Source organism: Chroicocephalus ridibundus, chromosome 2 (assembly GCF_963924245.1).
Source record: "Chroicocephalus ridibundus chromosome 2, bChrRid1.1, whole genome shotgun sequence".
In the NCBI taxonomy this organism is placed as follows: Eukaryota; Metazoa; Chordata; class Aves; order Charadriiformes; family Laridae; genus Chroicocephalus; species Chroicocephalus ridibundus.
In genome coordinates this window covers 29,030,283-29,043,952 of record NC_086285.1, presented here as the reverse complement: position 1 = coordinate 29,043,952, position 13,670 = coordinate 29,030,283, and the positions used below count along the sequence as shown (strand labels likewise).

The window sequence follows — 13,670 nt, the reverse complement described above, 5'->3', positions numbered from 1 at the left end:
CACAGTCAGACCGAGAGTGTTATTTGGGGTATTTAAGGCACTGCCTTCGTGGTGGGTGAGGAGGAGAGCATTCGCAAACACCTCAACTTTGGATTTGTCTCTTGTACTGTGGGGAAATTACCCATGTGGGGAATCACCCATGAAGGCAGAAACAGCGAAAGTTCCTCAGCTGCCTGTGCAGAAGCAGCCCTAATCTGTGGATAGATAAGGTAGTGATGACTTCTTTTCTGTGGTTAATAAAAAAGGTCAGTGCATGTCTGATAGTGGCCTTTTTTCTCCTGGTTTTCTTCTTACTCAGTTCCATTCCTTGTTGGACCATCTTAGTGGAGATACAGATCATGCATACACTTATTGGTCATACAAATTTAGCAATGTCAGTTAGAAGGCTACTTTTTTTTTTCTTTAGTCAAATAGTTAAATCAATACGAAAGCAGTTGTGGTGCAGCTTCATCAGATAAGGATGGCTATGTTAATATTACAATATCAGCCATTTACCCTAATTTTACACACTAGCTAGCTTTAGGCTAAGGAATATTGTATTATTTTAAGTTCAGCAGTATAGTTAGAGGTACAATTTTGTGTGCGTTTCAGAAGGAAGTCTTTATCCTGTGTTTCCGATCATGTATCATAGTAAATATTTTCACTTTCTCTTTGCATTTAGTTTTTTTTAATACCAGCAAAATGAGGCATGTTTGCAAAGGAATATGAGCACTGCTAGAGGCTTGTTCAAACAACCACGAAAAAGAATATAGTGACATTGTTTTCTCAGTGTTTTATCGGGAGTTTTGGGGGTTTTCTCGTGGACATTTATAAGTTTAGAGGCAGCATGTGCAGACAAAGAAAGGATGTTGACTATGAAAATGGGCAGTGAAAACAGAAAAACAGGAAGAGAAGTAATAGAAGATTTACGGGTGAGGTGAGAAAGTCCATATCATTCTAGTAATCTGGCAGAGGTACCACACGAGTAATATCTCGATAAGCAAGACTGGTTTCAAGATAACCTTCATTGCAGACAAGAGTAGAACTTACTGCTGCTTACTCGAGGCAGCCTGAGCATAAGCACCACCCTATCCTCCCCTGCCCCGGCTGCATCGTCCCTGCAGGAAGATCAGAAAGACTGCCAAGATGTGTCACTCCTCTGACGGTGTGGTGGTCATACGCACTACAGCAAGACCTAACTGCTCTTCAGATGTATAGCTAGATGTTGTGCTTGCTCCCCCAGTAAAAATGAGACTACTGCAGTTGGGATACCCAGATGAAGCAGAGCTTTGCTCTGAGCTGTGTTGCTGCAAAGCCTTTGTTCCATTATAGTAAATGTCATTTGTGGTTAGGTACAGTGTTGGCGGTATGCCTTAGCAGATCTGTTGTGCTCGCTTTGCATCTCCCCATGTAAGCCTTCGAAGTTCATGAAAGGGCCTCCTGAAAGCAGCTTTGAGATGGTGATGCCCCACAGAGATCAGAGTTCTGAAGTGCCTTTGAAATAGCAGGTGTCTTTCCCCTGTGGAAGGATTTACCTCTCTGCCTCACCTGCTGAATAGCGAGAGATGTGGGGGAATTGTAGGTGCTTTGGACAACCTTAACATTCTCTGCTGTTTATCTGAAGATGGGAAAGCAGCCTGAAAATTCATGAGAACAAGTTGTTTTCTATGGTATTTCAGTTACAGTCTAGTGGGAACATCAGGAAAATTGACTTGTTTGTGGTGTTTCTATTTCTAATTTTTGGGCCCTGGCAGGGAGTTCAGAGGTATATAAAAATGTGACAGGAGCTGAATCTCAGAACTGACTTCAGTAATGAATAAAATCCCTATATTATGTGTTGGATTATTTGTTTCTTAGTACGTAGGTGTGTATGTTGACTCATCAGCCTATTTTAAAACACTGTTTCATGCTTTTTTTTCTCCTCTGATTCATCTTCAGCCATTTCATTGTATATTATTACAGCTGTTAAAATGGAACTTGTCTGAGAAGGCCATTGCATTTAAATAAAATGGCCTGTTGCAACCACTTTGCTACCGTAAGTCTTTTATCCCAACCCAAAAGGGTTAAAAACATCTTTGCAAGTTGTATGCAACTCGCAGAGCTCAGCTGATCTGTCCAAACTTTGGAAAACTGAAGTTGCTTTTGTGCCTTACCACAAGTTTGAAACAAGCGTAATTAAGATAAACTGATCTGGGTTTCAGTAACATAACATTATCAACATTGTTAACCACCATTTTTGTCCTCTGCATACTCCCACAGTGGAGCTCTAAATGTTTCCAAGTGAAATAGCAGTCGGGGTTCCTTGACAATTCTTTCACTCTCCAAATATTTTGTAAGCTAGAGAAAAGGATTACGATCCTGGTTACAAGCTTCTTGTATTTTATATAACTATTTAACGTTTCTAAAATAGTAAAATTTGTTTTTAAGGGGTAATGGCGCAAGTGATTGAAGAGCTGCTTTGGTTGCAGTTCTGGTGCTAGTAAATCTAGCAAAGGGAGTCAGAAGGAAAAGTGGCCCCAGTTATTTCTCAGCAGCCCGAGAGAGGCAAAAAAGAGTTACTATACTATTGAACAGTGTAGAAATCTCACTCTGTGTAGAGTGACCTGTTCTCATGGGGAAATGCCCCAGTAATTCAAGCATTGGTCAGAAAGTCATAAAGGTCATCTTAAGTATGTTCTCACAAAATTCTAGAATAAACCCCGAGTCTTATTTATTTTCAATTTATATCAATCTGATTTTTTTTTTTTGCTGACAGTTTTATATAATGCTTCAAAAAGCAACATAAAATAGTCTTCTCCAATGTTTTAAATATTAGACTATGTAATGATTTTGATGTGGTTCTTAACAGATTTTTAAGCGTACTTGTATTGTTTTTAATGAGAAATAAGTTGTAACAGCAGTGAGGTTATCTAAGATAACCAAGGAATTATTTGTCACATAAGCTACGAGCCCAGATGTCCAAGAAAATTGGGTTTAAAAGAGAAAACAACAAATATTCAGGCCAAAAAAATCCATCTCATTTAACATGCAAACCCTAGATTGGATGTTTTAAAAAGGTTCCCTCTTTTTATTGTTTGTCTAAAAAAATATTTATCTTGACTCTTGTTCTGAGACAGCTTCAAAGGATCAGTTTGTGAGGTCCTTGGAGTCAGAACCTGGTGATAAGGATGACATGGTATTGCTGAATGAGATCCTCAACGCTTCCTCCCTGGATGAGGGGGAATTCAGCAAAGAGTGGACAGCTGTGTTTGGACAGGTTGCACTTGCTGATCTCACTATGAACTCTTCAGTTGGAGATGTGGAGAACACTTCATCATCTGTGGCACCAGCACCATCGGGTTTCTTGCCCTCACAGCTGTTAGACCAAAACATGAATGACTTGCAGTCGTCTTTACATGGTGAGAGCTCATCTTGCTCTGTTTGCATTTTGGTTTTAAGTTTTAGAGTATGGCTTTCTGCTATGTAGAAGTGTGGTGACAACCTATGTTGTGCCACAGAGGCAGAAACCCTGAAGTTAAAGCAGAGTGGCCTGGAGAAGAAGACGTGAGTAGCATATTTTTTTTTTTCTACCCCTGCTCATTCAGTGTTTGTGAATGAAGTACCCGAAAGCCTGAAGTCAAAATTACTGTCTTGAATATTTTCATTGAGCTTCCTGAAATGTTCTGTAGGCCTTTGGAGACATTGTTTTTTTCTGCAACAGAAAATCTGTTTGAGTGGGTTCTACTGTTTAAATCACAATTGCTGTCTCTGTTAAGGGGCCAAAGAACCAAAAATGATTACTGTATTTTGTCTGGGAATACTATTTTTAAACAACTTAGTGAAAATAGATGGCATTCATTCATTTTTTTCTTTTTTTTTTCCCATCATCCCATACTGTTATGTGTAGGGATATGGGTAAGGTAGAATGGGTTGTCTCATCCTAGCAACAGAACAGGTGGATTCCTCTTGTAGGCAGGTTATCTACTGATGCAGGTAACAACTCTTTCTCTCTGCAATTCATTTTCTTGGGTTTTCCAAGCTGCTGCTGGGAAGAGAGGAAAGAAAGAGCAGAACTAAGGCAGAGCTTTCCTGCTGCTGCTTTGGCCTTGAGGCAGGGATGGAGGAAGGCAGGCTGGTGACAACCAGCCAACAGCAACTACCTTCGTCCTCCCTACAGTCCGGATAGATTTCTCCTAGGACTTTGCAAGCTGGAGGAGGAGCTTGCCTTTTTGGGCTCTGTCCAAAGTCATTTAAATCTCATTTGAGGAAGAGTGATGGAGGAAAGTCTAGCAGACTGATTCCATCCTGAAGACTGCTTCTTGGAACCCATGCAACTGGTACAATCATACATGATGTAAAATGACCTGTGACATTTTGGCAAGAATAAGAAAGTCAAATTTACCTTATAATTAATACAGCTACCACCACCACACCCAAAGCAAGATATTTGGATTCACTGGCTTCAACACTTAGGTGGAAACCGGGGGAGCGACATTTGCAATGATGCAGTGTTTTAGATGTATTTTTATGATGAGGTACGTACATGTATGAGTATGATTCATAGTGTGAAGAGGGACTGGAATAGTGTAGGATTTGACCTTATAAAATATAAGCTAAAAAAATCATGAGGTTTAGTCATTGCATTGTCAAATTAAACAGTTTGTGACCAGAAGCAGACATGGTATGTATTGAAAGGGGAAAAGGGAACAATGGAAAATACCTTTCTTGATACAGAGACATAAACAGATTTTAAGCAAATTTCTGAAAATAGCAACAGAAATATTATGGGATTGATCTTTTTTTTCCAGAGTTTTTACGTGTTTTTAAATGTAAACATGTTTTTGAAGGAAAAGTATTTTTGAGGTGTAAATGGTAATCAGGGCTGGGTATCCTTTCTGAGGTTTTTGTTATCCCTCTGATTTGCACAAGACACTGGCATTGGCTGTGCTGTTTGCACTTCAAAATCAGAACTCAAGTATGTTGCCTTCAAGAAATACCAGAAAGGGAAAATCCATTCCAGTGAACATGGTATCCCAAAATCTTTTTGAAAAAGAATAAATATGTATTGGAAGAATAAACTATGTGGGTGTTTTCAAATGGATGTCCAGGGTTTTGGCAGAAGATCATGGTAATTGATCTATTGGCATTTGAAAAGTCAGAGCTAATCAGCTGAATAATTGTATCTGATAATCAGGATGTTCCAAGCTAACTCTAGTTGCCAAGTAAAACGCATTATTTAAACTTACTTTCATAGAATAATTTTCTTTTTAAGTTTTTTCTTTTTATTTTTCATCAGAAGGTGAATTTCTGCCCATTTTATATCCTGTGAAATCTCAACTTTAGTCTTAAACTCCGTTTCATTGCACAGCGCTTCTTCCATGATTTGACATTGTCAATAAATTTGGAAACAGGAGACTTTTTTAAAAAAGAAAACCAAAATACTAACTGCAGGATAAACATATCTAAGCATACAAGTTAAAAATATTAGAATATATGAATTATGGATATTTTTACTGAGGACTTGATACATATCCTACACTTTTTTTTCCCCTAATTGGTAGGATTCTTAATAATTATTTGGTGTGAAGTGCTACACTGGAGCCTCGATGTTACATACTTCCTGTGTGAATTTGGCCTTAAGACCATAAAGATTCTTAAAACTCACATGCTTAACTTTAAGCACATTAACTTTTCTATTAACTTCAGTGGGATTACTTACTTATTTTACGTTAAGCACACTCATAAATCTTTGGGGCTTTGTTTTCTCTCTGCCTCAGATCTTAATCTGTAAAACAGGCACAATGCTATGCAGGTTATAAACTGTTACGGTCAGGAATTCCCAGCTCAGAGTTTTCTCTGGCTGTATTTATAGGCGGGATCTAGCACAATGGGACTTTGAATTGCTATGGGACTACCAGGTGCTGGTTTAAAATACATATATATATAAAAATGTATATACAGGTTAGAAAGAAACCACGGTCCCAACAAATCTTTTAGATTCCCCTCCAGATACAGCTTTGTAGTTTGGTTGCCTTTCCGCTTTTTCAGAGAGCGAATTGGCTTTCTCTTTCATGATGTTTATGGCCTCGTTTACTTACTTATTCATACCAGTAAGGGCTCCTCTTTATCTTACCTCCATGTGCATATATTCTAGTCGGTAAGAAACCATGCAGCTCCCCGTTTCCATTGCTAAATTTAATTGTGGTAACGTTTGTGAAGATGCTAGCTGAAGAGTAAGCTGTTTGGTTTTCTTGCTGTCTCAGCAATTATCTTTTGTCTAGTCACATCACGAAGCCGTCCTGTGAAGAGGCAAACCAGAACAGGCCTAGGGCCAACAACTGTCTTCAAATCGATGGGCTGCACTGTGTTTTTGAAAGGCAAAGCTGTTCTCTGTAGCTCACTATGAGTGGACGCTAAAAACATAATTCATGAAAGTATTTAATAAAAATTCTGTTTAAGTCTTTCCCAGTACCTTCATAGATGGCCAAGTTCATTACAAAAGCATCACACGTTTTCCGGAGCATTTTTGGTTGGATGTTTTTATTGCTGCTGTTAGGTTCTTTTTGTGTTCTAAGTGGTACTTGAGCTACCTGCGTTTCAATGAGCAGAGAACCAGACCGCAGCATCTCTCACCGACTTCCTACTTACCCAGCCTTAGTCCAGGGACTCAAAAGGAGAGCTCCAAAGGAGTTAACTCCTCTGCGGTGTCCCGCTCTGTGGTCTGCCTGTCCCATCAGTGTAAACGAACATCAGTGAGGTCTCCAGGAGCCAAGTCCTGATCTCACTGAAGTCACTGGGAATTGCACAGAAAGTTTCTGGGCAGCACTCCCATTCATTTCTATGAAATTAGGATTTGGCACTGTTTGTTTAAGCCGCTCAATTTATCCGTTGCCATCCATTGACATATTAAAACACTTTCTCGCAATACATCTGCAAACAAATGAAAGCGTTACAGTTTTCTGCAGTTGTGTTTAATGTCCTCTGCCATTCCCCTCTGTTGTAACACAAGCAGAGAAAGTGCCTGGAAAAGCATGCTATTCTGAAGCATTAATGCCATGGGTTTTATTATTTATGATTCCAGTTTACTTATTTGAAAGTTTAAACTCTAAAAATCTCATTTTCAGGGCGCACAGGCTAGCTCCTAAGCCTTTGCCACCTTCGCCTAGAACAAATATATATGAGCCCTCTGCATCCAGATTTTGAATAAGTTTTTGATTTGTTTCCTTAGAGATACAGAGGATGTTTGTGGCTTTAAATTTCCTTCCTAATTCATGTGATTTTTTAGAAACACTCTTCCTGACTCTTTTTAATAACACAGCTTGGGCTTCAGGCCTTTTTTAGTCAAGGTGAGATCAGAGAGCGATGAGAATAATCTGTTAGAGAGAGGAAGGGTTTATGTGACTTACGTGGCTGTTACAGTAACCGTCAGGATGCTGGGTACCAATATCTGACAGGGGTCTCAAAAGAGGAGAAAGTAAGGGGAAGAAGAACAAAGAGAGTAACAGAAAAGGATGAGAAAACAGGAACTTACAGAAAAAAGAGACTGAATAAGGAAATACTAGCTGTGTGCACAGATGAATATCCTGTTTGTGATACTGCAGAATTAACTATACGAGTTCCCTGAGACGGATGCCTGGATGGGTGGATAATTAATAAGGTCACACTTAAAGGAGATATTGAAATTAGAAATATGTCCTCCAGTCCTTTAAATGTGATAAAGCATAAGAATTTTAACTGTCTTAAGCCAGGGACAAAAATGCTCCGTTTTTTCCTAATATGTTTCTGTGGTATGCCACCCCTAGTTTATCTGGCCTAGCTCATCTGGCCTCATTAACTCTATTTATTATTACTCTTTTGTGGCTATGGAATACGCATGTAAGAACAAAAAATTGCGAATACCCAGTTTTACTTTTTCCTGTATAGTTACTCTCTTAGATGAAGAACAAAAAAATACTCCATTAAAATCTAGTTTTAAGTTAACTCGAAGTAGTGCATCTTTGAATTCTTCAAAGCGTTTTGCAAGAAATTATTTTTTTCAGAATTAATCTTTTCAAAATTAACTAAAAAATCTAGGAGCTCCAAATATTTTTTTTCTAGAACAGTTGATGGCATGAAAGTCTTTGGATCTGTAAAAGTAAAGAATGGTGGAAAAAATGTTTAGTTCTGTTTGATATTTTCACACAAATGTAAGTGATATTCTTCTCCCTAGAGCTATGCTTAACTTGATTACTGCACTGGCTTTCCTGTGAACAAGTATTAACTGTGATTGGATAGAAGAAACGAGAAAAAAGTCTTTTTTTAGCCAGGTTAAAGGTTTGAAAAGGGTACAGTTGCCTGAATCTGGAGGTGATGAAACTGATCCACAGATACTCTCTTCTCAAGGATGTTGCTCGTCTGCAGCATCTGACTGCTGATTTCTTGTACGGGAGGGAAGATACAAACGGCCGTCACCGTAAATGTAATATGCTGCTCCGTCTTCTGGTGTGAGCATTTTGCTGCCAGGCAGTGGGGGTGTCAGAGTTAACAAAGTCATTCTTCTCGCTAATGCCGCTGAATTCTTGAATTGTAGGATGGGCAGCGAACAGTGTGAACCCACCGCCTGTACCGCAGCCAGCACAGAAACCAAACAGCCTGAATGTGAATGCTAACAAGACGCCCATGAAAGGTGATACAGTCATGTATTTTTTTCAGTTACGTTGCTTTTCCTTTTCATCTGTGACTCGTGTGTCTTACCAGTCTTCTCAGTTGCTTTGTCATAATAAAATCTATTTATGTAGTAGTTATATGTCAAGAACCATGTGCTCGCTAATGAATTACTCTGTTTCAGCATTGACTATGTGTATGATATGTGTGTGTATTTGGTAGGCTTCAGTGCTAGTATTATGTCAAAAGAGTGATTTACTATACAAGGAGGGAGCTGAAACTACAGTTTCATTTACTACTTTAATTTTGAGTCACACAGAACAGCATCTGCATGCACTTTGGCTAAGATAAACAGTGTTTTGAAGCTCTAGGAGGACATTGTGGCTAAAATACAGGCTACTGATAAGGCAGAAGAGCCCTAATTGCAAATGTTGTTGATAACTTGTATCGGTAATCATCTGTTTGAAACTTAATTCACTTCTTGCAACTGACTCAAGAGTGCATAGTCCTGCCATCTACTGAGACAGAGCCTGGCTGATTTTTACTAGGGTTTTCTGGATAAGTGAACCAGAAATGTGTTGAATCCTTACTGCCAGTTTGTAGCTACATCAAAAATGTTCAGTGCAGAAGAAAGGAGCAATATGTGTTCCTCCCCCTGCCTCCTGGGATTAAAAGACCGACATGTTTCAGCCAGCAGAAAAAGAGGGTTAAGATGTTTTGGAAACTGTTTTGGGAAATGAGTGTTATGCCACAGCTCCAGTACCTTCATCAGAAAAAGGAACAGCCTTCAGCTACTTTTAAATCTGTGTTTATGAAAGTGGCAGATACTCCAGCCCTGCAGACACCAAGATGAAAGTCGTGCCAGACGGAGCCTATTTTGTCCATAGATTCCTTGTTTCACAAAGAATGCTTTCATGCGACCTTTTCTCTCTGAGTGAAAGAGAACATCGTATTTCACTATCAATGTAATATATGTGCTATAATAAGCACGGGGTCACAAAAAAACAAAGCAAGTGGTGATGTACCTTCTTTAAGCAGCCAAAGTGACCTCATCTTTAACTTGAACATCTGCCCTTTTGGAATAAGAGAAGGTAGGAGACCTCTGTGGCATCTGTATGTCAATTTAGACACTTAGATGCAGTAATCCAGCTGCTGTTGGAACACATTCCTGGTTCACATTTGTTTATATCCATCAAAAAATATACCCCAATATTAGAAGCTGAACTTGGGACTGGCTATCAAAGTACCCCCTCTCCCTCCAGCCAATACCTTCCCATTTAAACTTCATTCCAAATGAGTAATGACCTTGTGTGGTCCTACACATGGGGACAGAACAGTCACATGAACTGGATTTAGGCAAAGGAATTTAGTCCTGTAAGAGAGGTTGAAAGTAAAATTTGCCTTCACTTTCCTTTTACTTTTTTGCAGGCATGCATGTGCACACACAAATAAAATACCTTTCATGAAACAAAGCTAGACAGAGGGAGATTGTTTTTATTTTTAATTAAAGTGTTCCTGTACTTATCATGGCAGGAGCCATATAAAATACACAGGCAGACAGATGTAAAACATTCATTCATACTAAAAGTTCCATATTCTATTAAAGGTAGTGTTTTAAAATACCATCACTCATTCAGGTTTTCCTGTCAGAAGTGCCCTTAGTAATAAATTAAACAACAGCGTGGCGTTTGTTTGACCTCAGTCAAACATTCAGTCAGTTTTGTTTTAAAATAGCTGACAAGTCTGTACTTTTTTCTTTTCTTTCTTTCTTTTTTTTTTTTTTTCCAGAACCTACAAAGAATCCTAAAGACTTGACTGCCTGGTTCAGTCTCTTTGCTGACCTTGACCCGTTATCCAATCCTGATGCTGTTGGGAAAACTGATAAAGAACACGAATTGCTTAATGCATGAGTCAGCTGCCCATGGTAACTCACATTCTTCCATTCATCAACACTGTTTTGGGGTTTAAAAAAAAAATAAATGAAAATTAGTATGCTGTTGTGAAACTATAAAGTATGTGCCATGATAATAAAACTAAAGGGAATGAATCCCCTTTTATATAGGTACAGTTATTTGCTCTTGTTTTGTATAAAGAGTTCGCATTTATTTTCTACGTGGATTTACAAAAATGAGGTTAAGAATTAGGGCAGATTTCTTGCCAAAATAGATTATCTGCTGAAACACTGTCTTTGCCTGAGGTGATGCGGAGCTAAAACTGGAGTTAAATACAAATTGCAAACCTATTTTTTTAAAATGTTTCTTGAGTAAATAAAAAAAAAATAAATCGTGTAACTGAGGCAGCTGCATGAGTCAAACATCTATCATGTATGCAGTATATATATTACTACTATGTTAAGATATCGACTGAATTTGTTTTGTTAGTACTCACAGTGAAAAATCTGTGCCGGGGCTAATTATTGAAGAAACACATTTGGGTCTGTGCAGCCGTGGAAGTTGTGCCCTTTCTGATTTAACTTCTTAGACAAACTGCACTACACGAACAGAAGTCGTGCCCAGCAGGCTTCTTTTCTGAGGTTTTTCTCCATTGCACCAACAGAATTTGCACTTGTTTGCAGAAGTTTCTTGCAACTGATGCTTTACCATGCCTTCAAAACATTCATATTTCTGTTCGGAGTATTTTTCCTCCAATTTATTTCTGAAGCATGTGTTATTTTGAGCTTGTTGTGACATTAACTCTTTAATAAAATGATTTTGACAAAAAAAGACCTTTTATTCCCACTGGAATGCTGGTGTGCTGTTGAATTGGTACGTAACAAGCATCTGAAGGTAAAACATATGACCAGTTTTTAGAAAGTACCTAATAATTCATATCGTTATCTCGTGCTGTTTCTGAGTAGTAATCCAGTAGGACAGCAAGAAAATTGGAACTCACTCAATGTCCCTTTGCCGCCCCCCTCTCCTTGTACAGCAAAGGAAGGTGAAAAGGATGTGTCAGCAGCCACTTAAGATCAGAAGTTCTGCGTATTTGCTCTAGGTACTGTATAAGACCTGCACTGCAATTTATTGTATTTAGCCTTTTTTAATTCATTTTCCTTTTACGTTGGTTTAGTTTTTCACTACCAGTCAACTCTACACGCAGTTAATCCTTGCCTCATGGTCTATTAGATAACTAAGTAAATGCATTGGAAACCTGAAAATAACTATATAAATACAGAAGTTAACCGAACTGACCTGCTTCTTCTGGAATGCAGCAGAACATCATTTGATGGCTGCGCTGGGCAGCATTAATGTGCATTTGATACCTCATCTGACTGAATCCTCAGCACGTTTTAAATACCTCTGTCCAAAACCGTAGTGTTCAAAATCACACCCCATAGCCTGGAATTCTCAAGGTACAGGGAAGTTCTTCAGGTGTGTAGCAGTATATTTTCACAATGTATAATGGGAGAGGATGTATAATGGGAAAGCCCACCCAGGTCCCCAGCACTGAGGCAGGTAATTAAGACGTGGAAGCTGATGTAGACATGGATGCCTAATTGTTTCTGAAGATCAAACTTGATTTCTCCCCCAGTATTTCCTACTGTTTGTTACTGGCAGCTCCTTGCTCAATAAGCCATCTTTTCGGAGATGTGTATCTTTCTTGAGCGTGAGGGGGGAGCCTGAACTCCTGACTTCGGGCTGCAGCCTCTGGCAGTAAATAAGGCATCTACACAAAGTGGATTAACTGGGAAATACCTAAGATTTACGCTGGGGTGCACTTAGACTTAACGAGTGCTAGTTTGCACTCATAGCACAGGATGTTTGCCCAAAATCCTCTTCATCTCAAACTGTAATTATCAGCAATGCCAAAAATGTCAGGAGCTGAAGGGATAGACAGGCTGCTGGCATTTGCAGCTCAGCTTGGTTACCACTGAAATCATTAAACAGATTCTTGCAACTTTAAGCAAGTCTGTGGTTGCTAAACTTGCTCTGGACTATGTTTGTCTCACTAGCTGTTAGAAAACACGCTTGTAGACGAGCCACTGTAGCATTTTTCGTAGCTAATGCGGTTGGTCAGGATAAAAGCAAAGAGGAGGCCATAGCGACTTCAAAATGGCTAATTCACTGTTCTTTAAGATTCAGAAAACGGTTCCTGTTTGTTTTTTAGGTCACAGATTCTAGACTTTCAGGATTAAAGAGAAAAAAAAAAAAGGAAAAAAGTCTCAATTATTAGCACAATTAAGGGCATTGCACAAGTTCAGCTGACGATGTTTTGAATCCTCATCAAGTTTTTAGGTAGAAAACCCAGCTGAACGATCTTCCCTTTTACACAAGAGAAACCACGGCTGCAGGGTTTTTTCCTTCCTCTCCCTCCTCTCAAACTGCACTAGCGATTAGTTCAAGTTATGCATTAATTTCTTTTAATATGTAATTTTTAAAATTAATGTTAGCTTTGAATTCTTAGTCTTTAGCCTGTGCAATTTTTTCACACTTTCAAATGAAGAAAAAAAAAAAAAAGGAGCCAGAGGTGATTAAAATATAATTAATTTTGCTTAAAGGAAAGCAGTTGAAATCCCTGTGTACGGTGCGTTGTTATCGCGAACGTTTATCGAAGCTGAAAACTAGAGCAAGAAAGTTAACACCCTGCAAATAGGCGTTTTTTCAGGCAAAAAAATCTTAATTGCAGAGTTACAAACAATGCTTCCCTACTACTCCTGAAGCGTATGGCGTGCGCTTCTCAGGGGCCTGGGCTGCAGAGGAACCGCGAGCCCCAGCGCCGCTGTGAGAGCATTTTGTGTGATGTGCGTAGAGGCCCAGCAGTCGCTGGGACAACAGGGTGGTTCGTCACCCGGGTAAAATTACAGATCGATTGTTCTACGCACATAATGTGCATCTTGCTTTAATATGCTTCATTCCAGTGGCATATTCTGGTTTAGTAGTGGATTGTTTTAAAATAAAAACAGCTGCAGAACCCCTGTGGCAGATGAAAACAGTGGTAATTGATTAACTGTCTTTATCGGGAAGTTTATTAAAGTTGATGTAATTGATTTTGGGGAGTCGAGGTTTCTACAAATCTAAGAACAGCCGCTTCAGGAGAATTGGAGTGTGTGCCTTGGGAATCCAACAGCT

The 13,670-nt window shown here is 39.0% G+C and overlaps 1 protein-coding gene across 3 annotated transcripts in view; it reads left to right on the top strand.

Moving 5' to 3' along the window:
* Positions 1-11,324, top strand: part of ICA1 (islet cell autoantigen 1) — a 71,214-nt gene extending 59,890 nt beyond the window's left edge. For all 3 annotated transcript variants that reach the window (XM_063324907.1, XM_063324906.1, XM_063324905.1), the window contains 3 exons: positions 3,096-3,377; positions 8,528-8,623; positions 10,390-11,324. In XM_063324907.1, coding sequence (XP_063180977.1) covers positions 3,096-3,377; positions 8,528-8,623; positions 10,390-10,511 — 500 coding nt within the window. In that variant the 3' untranslated portion in view covers positions 10,512-11,324. The remainder of the gene's footprint in view (positions 1-3,095; positions 3,378-8,527; positions 8,624-10,389) is intronic.
* The last annotated feature ends 2,346 nt before the right edge of the window (positions 11,325-13,670 follow it).